The sequence below is a fragment of the Thamnophis sirtalis genome, unplaced genomic scaffold, assembly GCF_051295495.1.
Source record: "Thamnophis sirtalis isolate CommonGarterSnake01/CBP01778 unplaced genomic scaffold, rThaSir2_p1.2 scaffold_11, whole genome shotgun sequence".
Lineage (NCBI taxonomy): Eukaryota > Metazoa > Chordata > Lepidosauria > Squamata > Natricidae > Thamnophis > Thamnophis sirtalis.
The window spans coordinates 17,748,840-17,765,636 of record NW_028261391.1 but is presented as its reverse complement, the minus strand read 5'-3'; the positions used below and the strand labels follow the sequence as shown (position 1 = coordinate 17,765,636).

Genomic DNA, 16,797 nt, shown 5'->3' with positions numbered 1-16,797 from the left:
TGGCCTCATTTATCAAGCTCGCGGTAATGGAGGACAAAATTCCTCCTGTAATTGCAAACAAACACAAAATCAATCCCTGTGTCTATATCTTGCTGAAGAAAGAACCTTTTAAAATGCCAGTGACCCACCATCATCCCTATTCATCATCTGGTTTTGAGTAATTTACTAAAGTAAACTGCTGCTTGCAAGGGAAAGGAGATATTGGGAGAGAAAACTTTGAGGTACCGTATTTTTCGGAGTATAAGAATCACCTTTCCCCCCCAAAAAGATGGTGAAAATCTGGGTGTGTCTTATACACTGAATATAGCATTTTTGGCCTCCTGAAACCCTGCCCCCTTTGCAAAAATGGCCGTGCATAGCCTTTAGGAGGCTTCCAGAGTGCTCCTGGGGGCTGGGGAGGGCAAGAATGAGCGAAAAATGGGCTGGTTTTTGCTCATTTCTGCCCCCCTCCAACTCCCAGGAGCACTTTACAAGCAACCTTGGTGCATCTTATACTCCAGTGCGTGTTATACTCAGAAAAATATGGTAATTAGGAAGCAGAAATTACCTGCAGGTATAACGTTCCTTCCCCTTGCGAAGAAGGTTCTCAGGCAAGGTGTTGGGAGGGGCCCTGAAGTTGAACATGGAAGGAACAGACTGAATGAGGTCACCTGCGTCTGGTTTCAGGCTGCTGAAGCTTTCCAGCTTTTCGGCCATGTTTTCTATAGCGGACATCTGTAAAATGAGAAAGATAAGGTGAGTGCAAATTCTTAAGACATCCAGTATACTATAGGAAAGTTAAAGATTACAGGCAGTCCTTGACTTACAACCATTCACTTTGTGACCGTTTTAAGTTACAACAGCTCTGAAAAGAGTGACTCATGACTGGTCTTTGCACTTCAGACGTTCATGGCATCCTCACAGTCACATGAGGAAAATTCAAGCACTAGCTAACCAGCATTGCAGAGTCTCATAAGATCACCATTTTTGGTCTTCCTAGCTGACCTCCGACTAACAAAGTCAGAGGGAGGAATCTGGATTCATTTAATGACTGCATGATTCACTTCATCGACCCATGGTTAGAATGCAGTACTGCAGGCTAACTCACTGCTCAGTCTAGGAGTTTAATTTTAATGGCTCAAGGTTGACTCAGCCTTCCATCCTTCCGAGGTGGGTAAAATGAGGACCAAAATTGTTGGGGGCCATATGCAGACTCTATAAACCACTTAGAGTGGGCTGTAAAGCACTGTGAAGCGGTATATAAGTCTAAGTGCTCTTGTTCTTGCTCTTAACAACTGAAGTGATTTAACAATAGTGGCAAAAAAGATAATAAAATCAGGTGTGACTCCCTTAACAAACATCTTGTTTAGAAATGTGAACTGTGGTCCCAATTATGGTTATAAGTTGAGGACTACCTATATTCCAAAGGTTTCATTTTTTGGAATAGCATATCATATTACTTAGATCTCTTGAACATTTGCAACTGGGTTTTTTTGTCAGGAGAAAGTTAAGATTTTAATGATGTCATCTTATATTTCTTTCATGCATGTTTCTTTACAGGAGTACTAGATCTGATCCAATTAAATGGCTCAGAATCACAAATGAGATGAATAAATGCAGTGCAACTGACTTCTTAGTAAAGTTGTACTGTATATCCCTAAAAAGAAAACTGCAGAAGAGACCCAGACTGACCAATAAGAAAGAAGAAGGAACCACCAAGTGCTACCAGATGTGGTCGTCCCTAATGGAATATTAAAAGGCACAATTATGCCCCACAGCATAATGTGATGAAAAAAACCTCACACTGCTGGAAACAATTCTACATAAAGTAGCATACCATTAACTTAAGAATTAATGCACATCATGATTCAACTTCACAGTTCATGTTATATAGCCATAACATTTTCTTTTGTATTTTTTTTAATCACTGCCATTCACCAAAACATTATCTAACTGCAGTGAGCTGTAAAATCACACCCCTTGCTCCAAAGGATTGTTGAATTGGCCTCAGAGAAGGCTTGTGTTCACAAAACCATGGGTGGCAATGAGAAAATAAAGATGGCTGCTTGCAAATCTGATTTGCTTTCCCCTATACTGCATTCACAAAAGCTCCAATCTTACTTAGCATTGATAGAAGGTTACATGGAAAGGGGGTTGTCTGCCTTCTATGTACAAAATAAGATATAAAGCAATTTGGATAATTTGGATGGTGCTGCTTTTTCCCTCCAAAATAAACTCTGAGTTGCTTTGTTGAATGATTATTCATATTTGCTAGCACTAATATTTCCCCCCTCTTTTGCCGTAGCCTAACTTCTCATTTCATGCTCAGATTTCCAACACCAAGTACAAATTGCATTGTACAGAGCACCATTGCCAATTTACCAAATGTCTTTCATCAAACATCATGCAAAAGGGAAAAAAATTCTCAGAGGAAAGTCAAGATACATTTACTTGTCAGGAGACAAATGGGAAAGCAGAGGGAAGCAGTGAGGGCTCAAAGCTCTGGGGTTTGATTCATAATCACTCAGCTGCTAAAACATTATCCAAAGGTGGAAGTGGACAAGGCATTTGTCAATATGAAGGGTTTTGACGGGTACCGATCGTAGGGCCAATGATGATGGCAGGTTAGGATAGGAGGTGATGCCATCCTAATAGAGCATGCTCATTATTGGCCCAGAGTTGTGTATTATCACAGCATTTTTCACTCACTCTTATTTTCCCTTCCAGAATCAATTGGAGTTAAGTTTCCCATTGCATTTTAAACCTTTCTAATTGTTAGAGAGATAACAATTTGTACTTACAAACTGATCCTTGACTTACAACCATTTGTATAGTGATCATTTGAAGTTGCAACAACACTGAAAAGGTTACGTATGACCAATTTTGCAGTTATAACTGTTGCAGCAACCCCACAGTCACAAGATCAAAATTCAGGTGTTTAGAAACCAGCATGTATTTGTGATGGTTAAAACATTGGAGGTCATGTAATACCCATTTGTGACTTCCCAGTTTGCTTCCAAGCAAAATCAGTGGGTGAACTCAAATTCATTTATCACACGTGTTCCGCGTGTTCTGAATGCGCAGAAGCATTTGGGCGGGTGGGCGGAGCCTCCCATCGCCGCTACTACCGGTTCACCCGATCCAGGCCGAACCAGGAGCAACCCAACTCTGATCAGTATGCCAGAGTTTGGAGTATAGTGTATTTGGCGTTCAATAAAAAAATAAAAGTTAATATGGGCTTCTATTTTTAGTAGAATCCCCATATTTTCCTAATTTTCCCATTCTCCATGAGAGTGAGATATTTTACTTTTGAATGAATCCACCTTGGAATAAGATAAAAATGGATTCAAGGGCTGAAACAAACATAGAAAGATGCTAATATGGAGCTGAATCACTAATCCAATGACGTCCATCTTATCAATATCAATTATTTCCAGGGTAACAAGCAAAGATTTTCCCATCTGCATCTATAGAGTTGAACTTGATTGTTTGTATCTTGTTTCTCTCCCTTCCCTACTGCCCAGCCGAGAGCCTTTGTACCAATTTGTATTCTCTTGTGTTATTGCTGAGAATCACTAGAGCAGGATGAAAGCTATCTGGGCAGCCTTTCTTTAATCTCCTCTAGACTTGATAGAGTAGCTCTTTGCCTCACTCGAGGTCAAAGGTCATAGTTTCCCCATTGGAACAGATGTTCTCAGACAAAGAAAATCAAAGGAAGGCTGTTGAGGCAGAACTCAAGTATAGAGGGCATATCAGCAATTGAAGGGGAAGGAAACCTTACAAGATTGTCATCACTATAACAATGACAGCTCACAAAAACTCAGAACTGTTCAGAATGGGAATATCTCTATCCTTAGTTTCTAAAAACAGAAGTGCCGGCAGCTGAGCACTCCTTAAGAGATATTTCTTTTGACCAGGATTTCTGCTAGGCATTTATTTAGCATTTGTTCACAGGTTAACGTACTTTCGCTCTGTTATTTCATCTAAGTACCAATTTAGTAGTGTCTGTCAGCTATCAATGTTCCACATAACCGATGGAAGTAATGGCTTCGCTATGTTTAAAGTGTACATAGCTATGTCTCGAATTTGAGTAAGATTATAAATGTTGCTTCAGTGTGAAAAAAAAATATGATGGCACTTCATTTTCATTTTGAAAGAGTTTAGGCCATTAGAGCAAAATATAATAATAAATGGGATCTTTATTACAGTCACTGATTAGAATTCTAGAAATAAACAAACAAATGAACAGTTTTTATTTCAAATAAAATAAGACAATGTAAAATTGTAGGTAGGTTACTGGTTGATCAGGCCATGTCAAGTTTCACAGAGGGTGTTACAAAATTTAGCCACTTTAAGAAAGCAAGAAGTTTTATCTGATAAAAGTAACCATACATGTCGGAATTGGTTGGGTATTTCCTTAAATAGGTGAATCAAGTTTCTACTTATGTGTCACAGGTAAAGAATTACAGGATATGAGTGATTGATTCAACAGAACATCTTCCAAAAGTCACTGTCTTGTTTTGTAATAATTTATTTTACAATTTGCAATCAAGAAAAGATAGGTAGACATTTAAATGTGCTAATGTTTGGCCTCTTTAAAATTTAAAGGTAAAAGTTGCCCTCACACATATGTGCTAGTCGTTCCTGACTCTAGGTGGCGGTGCTCATCTCCGTTTCAAAGCTGAAGAGCCAGCGCTGTCTAAAGACATCTCCATGGTCATGTGGCCGGCATGACTAAATGCCGAAGGCGCACAGAATGCTGTTACCTTCTCACCAAAGATGGTCCCTATTTTACTACTTGCATTTTTACATGCTTTCGAACTGTTAGGTTGGAAGAAGCTGGGACAAGTAACAGGAGCTCACTCCATTACGCAGCACTAGGGATTCAAACTGCCAACCATTCTGATCGAAAAGCTCAGCATCTTAGCCACTGAGCCACCGCATCCCACTTTAAAGTTTAGGGACAGATATTTAAATAGAACATAGATGTAATTTTTAGCTGGGCAGGACTGTGTGCCCCTCAGTCAATGAATCCTAATCTGCAGGTAGTAGTAATCATGTAAGAAGATGATTTATTTGATATTCATTTATTATACAACACATTAAATTATAGATCAGACCGCTAGTATTTACAGTAGAATTGCAGCACATAGACCACATTAAGCTCCATTCACTATTTTTGAGGCCCCCACAGGCCACTAAGTGATGATACAGAAGTCTCAGGTTTTATTTACGAAATGGTATTTTTAGATTTACAAAAACAGTATTCTAAAGCTATTCCAGGAAGTCAACTATATAACACCTGCAAATTTCAGCCCTGTTCTCTTTAGTCATAGCATCCTATCACACACACCCTTATCACTGAGGCAAAAAAATTAAATAAAATAGAGGAATGCTGTGTGTCCATAAGATAAGAAATAAGAAAAATATATACCTTTTGAAAATAGTGGTACAGCTCAAGGTTCTCTCTCTCTTCCTCCCCCCACCCTCAATAATCTCTTATGAAAATATTATTGTCCATCCACTGATTAATGGAATATCCACTAATACATATCTGGGGATTGACAACTACCCTGGTACATTGACAAAATGGTGAAAATTATGTCTGTCAATAGATATATAGACTGAGAAGTTCAAACAAACTTCCATATTTAATAATAGTTTATCTATAATTGTCACAACATGGAGGCAAGCTACAAGCTGCATTTCAGTGACTTCCAAAGTCACTGTTGCATTTCTACCAAGAAATAATCTAAATAAATCTCTATTGTTAAAATAAACCACAAGACTCCCAAAGTTTGTGGACTTTAAACTGAAAGTTTTAAGAAGCAAGAAAAATGTAAGAAATAATGTAGTTACAGAGCAAAGAAAGTAGGTAAAAGGACTAATATCTCTGCTTGTCCTCTTTATCTCATGTATATCTCCAATATGAGTAATTGCAACAGATGATCCAAAATATCAAGAAACAAGATTCAGCCCCACTACATGTTTCTGAAATTATAGGAAACTCAGAGAAAATAATGACATTTTATCTAGCATTGTATCTTCTGAATGATATATGATGGGGAAAAGGTGACAGGGAAGATTTTAATTTTCCCTCCTGCCATATTATGAAGCTATCTCTGCTCCTAATCTGTATTTAGTAATTTTAAAAAAAGTATATATATTATGCAGCATTGCAATTTTGATTAACCAAATAATGAGTTGATTGTATCTGCACCCAAATGTTTAGAAAATGAAGTGCTCTGCATTTCTATTTCCCTTTCAATCCCTAAGAGACCATAAATAGCTGGGTGACGCAAATTCTACATGGATTCTCATTCACTCCCACTACTGAGCGCTCAAAAAAACACAGACATTGCTGTAATTAAGGGTAGGGAACTGTTTGTATTTATTTGGCTCTCAGAAATCAGGTTGGATACTGTCAACCTTGGACATTCATATTATAATTTATTTAAAAGACATAGAAAACCCCTGATGGACATCAAGGGCAAATAGCCTGTGAAACACAAAAATAATTTTACATTGTTTTGCAAGTTATGGTTCACACTGTATGATGCTAAGATTTTATTTATGCTCAGGCATGCTTGCATCACAAAAAGGTTGACCTTCATAATTCACGAGAAAGGAAAACCTCTTCTTTATCAAAGAAATCAAGAAAAAATATATGTGTTTATTCATGCAAATAGGAGCTGACACAAGACATTAATTTGGCATTTTGTTTATATTTTACTTTAAATTTCAAACCTGTAACCCTAACCTGCAGAGAACATATGATTGCCAATTAAGGGGTAATATGGCTAGTAGGGTTACAATGGTCTTTATAAACTGTTTTCACTGAGTTTGTCAAATAGGGATTGTATTTGAAATGCTTTTTTTCGTCTGCAATGGAGTTACCTATCTAAGGTGAGAGCCTCTGATGTTATAATCTGTAGCACATATAACCAAGGAGATAAGCAATCTAGAGCTAAGGAGAAATTTCTTAACTGTGAGAGCAATCAACCAGTGGAATAGCTTGCTGTCAGAAGCTGTGGGTGCTCCATCATTGGAGCCTTTCAAAAACATACTAGATGATCTGAAACGGTATAGGGTCTCCTGCTCGAGCAGGGGGTTTGACTAGAAGACCTCCAAGGTTCCTTCCATCTCTGGCAAATTTTGAATTTGGCAAATTTTATAAAACTTTGTATGACAAATATTAACATAATGCAAAAAAGCAGTGTTCCAATATCTCAGGGGCTGCCACAAAGTAGAGGGAGTGAATCTATTCTCCAAAGCACCTAAGGGTAGGACAGAAACAATGGGTGGAAACTAATCAAGGAGAGAAGCAATTTAGAACTAAAGAGAAATTTCCTGAGAGTTAGAACAATTAACCAGTGTAACAACTTGCCTCCAGAAGTTGTGAATGCTCAAACACTGGAGGTTTTTAAGGGGATGTTGGATAACCACTTGTCTGAAGTGATGTAGGGTTTCCTGCCTGAGCAGGGGGTTGGACTAGAAGACCTCCAAGGTCTCTTCCAACTCTGTTATTCTATTCTATTCAAAATGTTGTAAAACATTTACTGTGATAGCAATAGCAATAGCAATAGCAGTAGACTTATATACCGCTTCATAGGCCTTTCAGGCCTCTCTAAGCGGTTTACAGAGAGTCAGCATATTGCCCCCAACAATCTGGGTCCTCATTTTACCCACCTCGGAAGGATGGAAGGCTGAGTCAACCCTGAGCCGGTGAGATTTGAACCGCTGACCTGCTGATCTAGCAGTAGCCTGCAGTGCTGCTTTTTAACCACTGCGCCACCTTGGCTCTTGATGACACTGACTATTTACCAATTTTTGTTAGTGAAGGCAGTACTTTAGAAACACTGTCAATGTTGAAATCTTTGAGGAATCTAGTAAGAAAAATTTGCTAGAGGTTGTGTTAAGTTGATTGCAACCAATCATCAATGGGAGTTTTCTTTTTATCTTTATACAGAGGAAAATAATATCATGTACAACTCATGTAAGCAAAGAGGTTTGGATAGTTTTGTAGCTCAACAAATCTATCTGAAAAAAAAATCTATGCAATAGAAAAATCTATTTCATGTACAATATTTTGTAGTAAATGTCCTTTTATTAGAACTTAGAATTATTTAAAGATTGTGCCATTTGATCAAAATTAAAACAAATCTCTGCTATTATTTAAGAGAACTAAAATCATTAATGAGGAAATTGTATGGAGCAGATTACTACTTGTGTTGTGTTATGCAATTTTGTTTACATTATTTAAATTTAATAAATAAATAACAAACTTACCCAAGTTCTTTGATCAGGCATTTGGAACTGGGAGCAAAATAGAAACAGAAACAACAGATTATTCCTGCACTTGGATTCATTATTGCATTTAATGTATTGTTCATGCTACAGTAAATATAACTTTCAGGTGTTAAAATTCTTTGTTTTTGATACAGGAACTAACTAACATGGTCACCCTTCTAGCAAAGGTCACTTTAGCTGTCATGCATCAACAATAACCATGATGATGGATTCTCTAAAGCAGATGATAGAAATTTGGTACACAAAAAAAGAGGATAATGGGGTGAAAGAAAAGAGGAAGCTATAACAAAAATGACCACTTTTAAAATCTACTTGTGATTTGAAATCTAAAGCTCATGCTTTTCTTTTAAACTCTAACCTCTCTATTCTTTTAAACTCTAACCTCTCTGTTCAAATGATTTTCTTATATATATATATATATATATATATATATATATATATATATATATATATATATATATATATATATATATATATATATATATAATATTTTTAATAAACGTTTTAGCTGTAACAGTAAAAGATATTATAAATTAAGCTAACTGTTTAGTTCTAATAATTATGGCACATAATATAAACATTGGAGCAATGGGGAGATTGTTTAGCAAAAGAATCCACCTTTATGTCTGTGAATGTGCATTATTAAATAGTACAGCTTAATATATCTATGTATATTATCATACTATCCAAACACTGACCCTCTCTTGTTTCCTGAAATGGAAAATAAGATGTTATCTGCTCCCACCATGCAGTCATCATTCCAATTAGCTTAGAAGACACAGGATAAACTCAGTGTACTAATAGTTTTGTCTTCCCTTGGTATTCTGAATACCACAGCAAATGAAATGCTACTTGAAGCCAATGCTTCGCTCTCCTTAATGGTAGAGATGGCTCTGATTAAAATAAACACTGGGAGAAAATCCCTCTTTTCAACCAGCAATAATCTCACTGTACTCACACTATAAGGAGAAAATAGACAGATGCAAATTAATTGACAATTATTATAACAATGGATAATAGAATGGTGTATTTTCTTCCATGCTTTCTGTTTGTTCCCCTTTCCCCAAATAGTCATCCAATTAGAATGAACTGATTCCCATTTTTGGTTTCTTTGTTCTTTTTTTCTTTACTGATAAACAAACACAGGAAACATAGTGTAAAAACTAATGTGTATTGCTGGTCTTTGACCGTAATAAAGATTTACTTACTTACTTACTTACTTACTTACTTACTTACTTACTTACTTACTTACTTACTATAGTGTAAACTAGCAAATCCAGATTTGTACAGACTTATTTTCTGACATTACTTATTGTTCACCTCTATTAACTAATACATATTAAATTTAAATTATAATCTGGAGCAGTTACATACTTTATGCTATGAGCCAATCCCCACCTCAATCCCAATTCAACCCATCAGCAACTTGTGACAGTTCTAACTCTAACTCTAAATGTTTTATTTGTTCACTGTACTTTATTATGCTGAGTACTAAACAGTGCAAGACTGCTTCATAGAATGTGAATTGGAAAGAGGTAAAGCAGAAGAACAGTTATATAAAAAGCTCCAAGACCTTATGCAGAAAAAGAATGCAGGTGAATGAATACCAAAAACATCAAGAATTAGGACCAGGAGCAAGCCTGAAAACTTAATACTTAATACAGTATAATAAGTCATTTACAGAGGAAGTTATTTTATTAGCATTTGATTAGCTTCTCATGCTGTGGGGTAACTTTTTCTCAGGACAGTGGGGAATCACATGTATTTTTTATAATGTGGTAAGAAAGATTGTGAATGCTTTAAAATGAGTTTTTTCGCAGTTGCTATCCTGCATAAAATCATCCTAATGGGAAAAGAAAAGGTCCAAAACAATTTGGTTAAGAGTGGAGGCCCCAGGTCAAAACAGCTCAAGGAGATGTCCCTCTTTCATGACCTCAGCTTCATCAATGAATCAAAATTTGAAAAAAATGAACTTCAGCTTTGTTTTCTCCTACAATACTGGTAAGTTGGGCACTCTTCACGTTCTATTCATGTCACAGAATTCCTCATTAAGATAACCACTACTGAGATTTAATGTTCATATATATTGAGGACACCCAGACTGGAAAAGGATGAAACTGTATAATGACCTTATGCACAGGCCCAAATACAGGCAGGATACTCTCCCTCAAAAAACAAGGAAGAAAAAAAAAATCAAACTTATATATGAAAATGCCTGAGAATTCTGTGAAGCATCATTGGCCCATCAAACGAACCTGTCACTCATCCCATTTCCTACAACCATTTAAAGGACACTCTGATTTCCATGAGATTTCCTAATATACTGGAGGTTGAACTCTGATAAATAAATTGCTATCCGATACTTAGCTTATCAACCCAGACAGAATGTCTTAGGAAAAATGTAATTTAATTGGTGCTATTTCAACACCAATGCCCACATCATATTGAAGTTCATTCATTCATTCATCACTGTTTTATTGGTACAAATGCAATTAGTTCATGCCTTTCTTTGATTCATACTACAGAATCCCTGTTTATGTTCAGATCAATAAAGTCTAAAGGCTGTGCAGACAATTTGTGACTGGATCAAGATCATCAGTTGACTGACACAATCTAGCTATTATAACACATTAATTCACACATTTCTCTAGGCTGTGATTGGCTGGTTTTGTGCAGCACATCAAGCACAACTGGATACACACTAATGCAAAATCAAACACAATGTGTCATGGCTTACATTTAATTGTCACACTTAAATGTCTATGTTACTGCATTATTCATTTGTCAAAATTACGATTGAAGAAGCAAGAGTTTTTATATGCAATATTTTTCTACAAACAGTACAAAACAGGCAAAATACAAAATGGGACTTTGGCAATTATAGAAATGAGAGGAAAGAGAAATACCTATAAAGAATCCTTCATTTTATCTATATTATGCTACCTTTCTCAAAGCATTGGTTACTGAACATTTCAAATTCATTTAATTAAAATTCATTTAATTCAATGGTTATTGACCGAGTTCAGTCTGATAACCATGGCTCTGATTCTAAATCTTTAAAAAATCTAATTCTTTTGTTAGGCTGCTACATTAATGCAGTCCAGAAGTAGCCATATCAACCTAATCAGACAAAAAGGGACAAATTTACATCAATATAAGATTGTATAAGATGCACAAGAACTTACAGATAAAAGCTACATACAGTACTGTTTTTTTTTTTAAATGCAGACACAGAAGCAGAATAGCAGATCATAGTTTATGTCTAAACTGATGTATCTGCTGATGACAAAACTGCCTTCCAATTTTTATTCCTTAGAAAGTGCAACAACATCAAATACAGAATTGATTCACTATTCCAGGGTCTGAGACCTGATCTAACTCTGCAAAATCTTAGGAGGTGCAAACAGAGCATGGTATAGATTCTGAACCTTAAAGATTTTAGGACGGTTGTAGTAATATTTAAAGGTTGGCTAATGACTAATGTGGTTTTGAATTTTTCTTCTTATAATTTTTTGTCCAACAAAATACATATTTGGGTACAGTTTAAATGCCAGGGTATTTTAGACAGAACAGCTGCTATTTAGCCATATCACGACATGGAGTACACGCTGGCATTTGACAGTTGTCTAAATTATGTTTGTAGCCTTCCTGCAAAAACATCATGAAGATTAAAACAATGCTACATGAAAAGGTTTTATTTGTCTCGCGTCACTAAAAAATGCCTTTTAGGAAATCTGACCTTGACTAAAATTCCAGTTGTTCCTGTGCACCTGCGCCTGTGAATCAACATGTTTGTTTACAATCTTAATACTTCAATAATATTTTTTTAAAAAAATTACTTACTTGTGGATGAAATAAAAACCCTGGAGATGGTCTCAAATACTTTTCCTTTAAAGCTTCAAGTGGATCAGTTAACTTTCTTTTCTCTACTCTGCAAACATTAAAATGAGAATGATCTTGTCATGATTCAATCAAGATGGATAAATATTGGATGACAGACCAGATTTTTTAGTGCCGCAAATGAAAGATAAAGAGGAATAATTTTTTGTCAACACAGGTCTATTGCAGGTAGTTCTTGACTTAGGACCACCATTTCTGTTGCTAAGTAAGGCAGTTGTTAAATTGCACCATTTTTTATCTTTTTTGCCAAGTTGTTAAGCAAATCACTACAGTTAAGTAAATCATGAGATCTTTAAACAAATCCAGTTCCCCCCATTGACTTTGCCTGCTGAAAGCCAGTTGGAAAAGCTATAAATAGTGATCAAATGAGCCTAGGACAGTGCAACTATCATAAATACATGCCTGTTGCCAAGGGTCCAAATTTTGATCACATGACAGTATGAAACCTGTTATAAGTCTCTTTTTTTAATGCTGTTGTAACTTTAATAAATGGTTGTTTGTAAGTCGAGGACTACCTATATAACAAATAAATGTACTGTATAGTGAGCATCCTATAAACCAGCCTCTGGTTCTCCAACCAGGTTGGAGAAGGCTGCTTTAATTTACACTGAAATTTTGACACCTGCAATTTTATATATACATATAAGAAATTGGATCTGAGCATAATTTAAAGATAGCAATTATACTATAAAATTATAGGAGCTGAGTAGGATACTTTTAATGTGAAATAACCTTCATAACTGAAACCAAAGGAAAACTAGATTGATCCCTTATTTTTATCATCATCATCATCACCACACCTAATTCTGAAATGCTCAAAGAGTATTCTGAATAAAGACTCAACCATCAGTCATATTGTTTTCCTCCAAACAAAACGATTAATTCACCATACAGTTCTTCCAAGCTTTGCTAATCATTTACAGAGTAAGAAAAAAAATAATGTTGCCAGATTTTGATTACAGTTAAATGATTAAAAAAAAACACTACTGTAACCAACACCTACAAATGCTATGTTACAGAAATAAAGAGACTGATGGAAGAAACATAACTAATTTCACTGGCATGCTATTTATGAATTAGGTCTGAATTCCCTAAATACATATCTAAAGTTTTTAAAACAACCATCTGAGAGACTGTATCCTTATCCATAATTTCAGGTTAAAGTGAAGATAGAGATAGATGATAGATAGATAGATAGATAGATAGATAGATAGATAGATAGATAGATAGATAGATAGATATAGATAGAGAGATATAGATAGATATAAAGACACAGACAGACAGAAAGACAGAGATAAATGATGGATGGATGATGGATGGATGGAAAAACTAAACCATTCCAACAAATCATGCAGTATACAACCTTCTCTGATTTTTAAGGATCATTAGAAGTTATTGTCATTGCACTAAGGTCCACATGAAGGCCTCTCAAACTGTAATTCTAATTGCATTAGAAATCAGCTTCTTCATTTGCTGCTTCCTTTGGGTTATGAAGGAAGAACCGAAAGTGTTGTCTGCTTATTTACTGAGGACCATCAAGTAAGTGAAAGCAGGTTGAAGAAAAAATGGGGAGCAGGAGTGGGTAATCCACTCCACTGATAGTAATCTGCAGAAGGCCTTCCAGATATAGAGGTAATATTTGAATAGCTTACAACCTTTGCTTTACTTCTTAGAGTATGTGCCAAATGAATCAGTCATCCATTTTGAGGCAATTAGGATGTGCTAGCACATTATTTGGAAACCAACTAATACCTTTCAGATTTATTTTTACTCCCTTCTCTCTAGACCACTGTTTTTCCTCTTTTGTTCATTAATATGCATATATGCAAAATTGAGACAAATACATATATATTTTTCATGAATAGATCCCCATTTTTTTAACAGGATACATGCCCACGACCTCTGCAGTTTGATTTCTTATTTAGGTAGGAAGTTAGGAAGTACATATATCTATTCAATCTTTGCAATAGCAAACCTAGAAGGACAAAATTCATTTTGTTGTATGAGAAAAAGCATTAAAAAATTGAAAACATTTAAATTCTACATTGGAAATCAGGAAAAACTCTAAACTGTGATATCAGTTGAATCTTTCTGCAGGTGCTTGAGGAAATTTCCCCACTTTCTACGCTTCTTATGCTTCGGAAGAGTAACTCTCAGAATTGCTAGCCACTATGGGCAGAGGGAATTCTGACAGTTGTGGTTCCAAATCATCCAGACAGCATAATGTTGGAGAAGAATGTCCAATAGGATGGATGGGAGAAAGGGAGGGAAAGAGGGAAGGAGGGAGATAAAGAAAGAGAAAGGGTAGATAATATAATTGAATCCTAAACAGTTGAATAAATGAAAAGTTCGCAATTTTTTAAAAAGCGACCTGTAAGGTCTATGCATATTTTTGAGATATAGTCAGCACTACATAAATTGACTCAGTTTATAAGTAAAATCCCTTTGTTAATAATTTTAAAAGGAAATCAGAGGAAAATCCATATGTAAACAATCAGCCATTCTGTTTAGAAGATTCTGCTTTTCCTTATATATTCTTGGAGTTCAAACTGATTTTAGCACAATAAACAATATTACTATGAAATTTCATTAGAATTGTCATGCAGATTCTTCTGACATCAGCTGTATATTCTGCATAGCAGATGGGGACAAATACTTTCCAATAACTACAAACAAATAAAGACAGAATTTTACCCTTGGTTTCCACGTTGGGTTGCTATGGTACAATGTGTTTTGAGTTCTTGGGTGAAACGCCTTTGATTGCAGTGAAGGTTGACATTTCTAGTTTGCAAACAAAAGCAGAATTTGACTGCCAATTTTTAAACACATTCTTTTTCCGAAAATTATTTTTTTTAAAAAAAAAACATTAACTTGTACTAAGGTAAGAATTATCTAAGATTCATTTCATATAGCAACTATTTCCTCAATTTTATGATAATCAATCACTTGAGGCCATTTTGACAATGTGAGACTTCAGAAACCAAACAATCCTTACAAGTGGATTACCTGTAAATGGGATCCATAAAGAAAGGTGTAGGTCTTGCGTGTTGTAAGGAAATATCAGAGGATTTCCTTGATTCGAGATCCTGGTCTCCTTTCTTTCCCCCAAAAATGTGGTTCTTCCGAGGCTCGGTCTGTTTTGTGCCTGTGGCTCGAGTTCTGGTGCCCATGCTCAAGTCCAGAGGTTGGTCCTGGCTGGCCACTGATGAAATTGATGTTTTTGAAGTTACAGGAGTAAGTGGTTTCTCTTCCTTACGTTTAGTGGTAAGGTCAAAGGGAGACTCGGAGGTTCCCTTTAAAGTCTTCTTCCCTTCTCCTGGAGATTGGGGTTCCACTTTCAAAGGTAACGATCTCAAGTCTCTATCAGGGAATGGATACATTGACTGAGAGAATGCTGGAAAAAATGGGAGGGGAAACATGGAAGGGTAAGGTAAGGCTCCGACTTTTTTGTCCTGCAGCCCCACAAGTCCTGTCGAACCAAAGTATTTTTCAGCAATAGAGGCAATGGCTTTTATAGAATCATTCACAGCTCCTGACACCGCAGTTTGTTCCTCTAAAGATGGTGAGAAGGTGGAATGATTGCTGTATTCTTTCTTATTATTTACGGAAGCCAAATTCTGCAGAGAGTTTACTTTGTCTTTGAACAGTTTACCATTTTCTTTACATTTCTCTTTATCGCTTTCAATGTCACTTTCGAGATCAGAGCCAGAGGTGGTCTCCAGGTCACTCCCACTGGGGGTACTGACATCATCAAGGTCACTACTCTCTGACTGGTCACTGATCTTTTCATGTGGCCTCTCTTCAGAGGACCTTTCTGGTTGAAGCTCCAGTGGCTTATTTTCACTTAGGTTAGATGGGTGGTTATTTAGTGCCTTCAGAATCTCCTGGGTAGCTGGCAATGTCTGAGGATGTGTCATGAGGGGACTTTGATTTTTGATTGTTTGATCTGTGCTTGGAAGTCCTTTAACAGGAGAACTAGCAGGTATCAAAGGTGGCCTGTGATACAAGCCTGAAGGAAACAGGCCAGGGAAGCTAAAAGAAAATCCAGGAGCTGTTGGAAAGGTAAGACCAGCAGGATGTCTATTGGCGCCAAAATAGTCAGAAAGGCCTGGATTTGCATGAGTCATATTAACCATGGAAGATTTATCCATAGCTGGGGTTCCAGGAAGTGATATGCCTTGGCCAAAAAATCCTCCTGCAGCAAAATGGTTCTTGCCCTCACAAAACCTCCTGTGCTTATTTAAGGAAGACGTAGTGCTGAACATTTGTCCACAGTCTTTGCACTTGATTTGGGTTCTGCAATCAGCATGCATACGCTTATGACGGCAAAGGTTTGAAAACTGAGTATAGGATTTATGGCAGACCTCACCTGTGTGTAAACAACAACAACAACATCATATCTCAGGATCGATGGTAATTTTACTCTTCCCCTTCACACAGACATTTTTAATCCCATCCCTCTGCTTTTACCTCAGCATCTGAAAAGGTTTTAAACTTCCAGAGATCGCTAGAGCTCAATCCTACACTTGCTTATTCAGAACTAAGACCATTTATGGAATTTGTTACCTACATGCAAGGACAGCTAATGCAGTATTTGGGCTGTAATTT

The 16,797-nt window shown here is 36.4% G+C and overlaps 1 protein-coding gene across 10 annotated transcripts in view; it reads right to left on the bottom strand.

Moving 5' to 3' along the window:
- Window positions 1–16,797, bottom strand: part of MECOM (MDS1 and EVI1 complex locus) — a 558,764-nt gene that overhangs the window by 16,358 nt on the left and 525,609 nt on the right. For 6 of the 10 annotated variants that reach the window (XM_087725285.1, XM_087725281.1, XM_087725282.1 and 3 more), the window contains 5 exons: window positions 15,196–16,558; window positions 14,884–14,970; window positions 12,133–12,220; window positions 8,269–8,295; window positions 548–714 (listed from right to left, as the gene is read on the bottom strand). In XM_087725285.1, the coding sequence (XP_087581411.1) occupies window positions 548–714; window positions 8,269–8,295; window positions 12,133–12,220; window positions 14,884–14,970; window positions 15,196–16,558 (1,732 nt within the window). The remainder of the gene's footprint in view (window positions 1–547; window positions 715–8,268; window positions 8,296–12,132; window positions 12,221–14,883; window positions 14,971–15,195; window positions 16,559–16,797) is intronic. The other 4 variants (XM_087725284.1, XM_087725283.1, XM_087725290.1 and 1 more) reach the window with 3 other exon arrangements.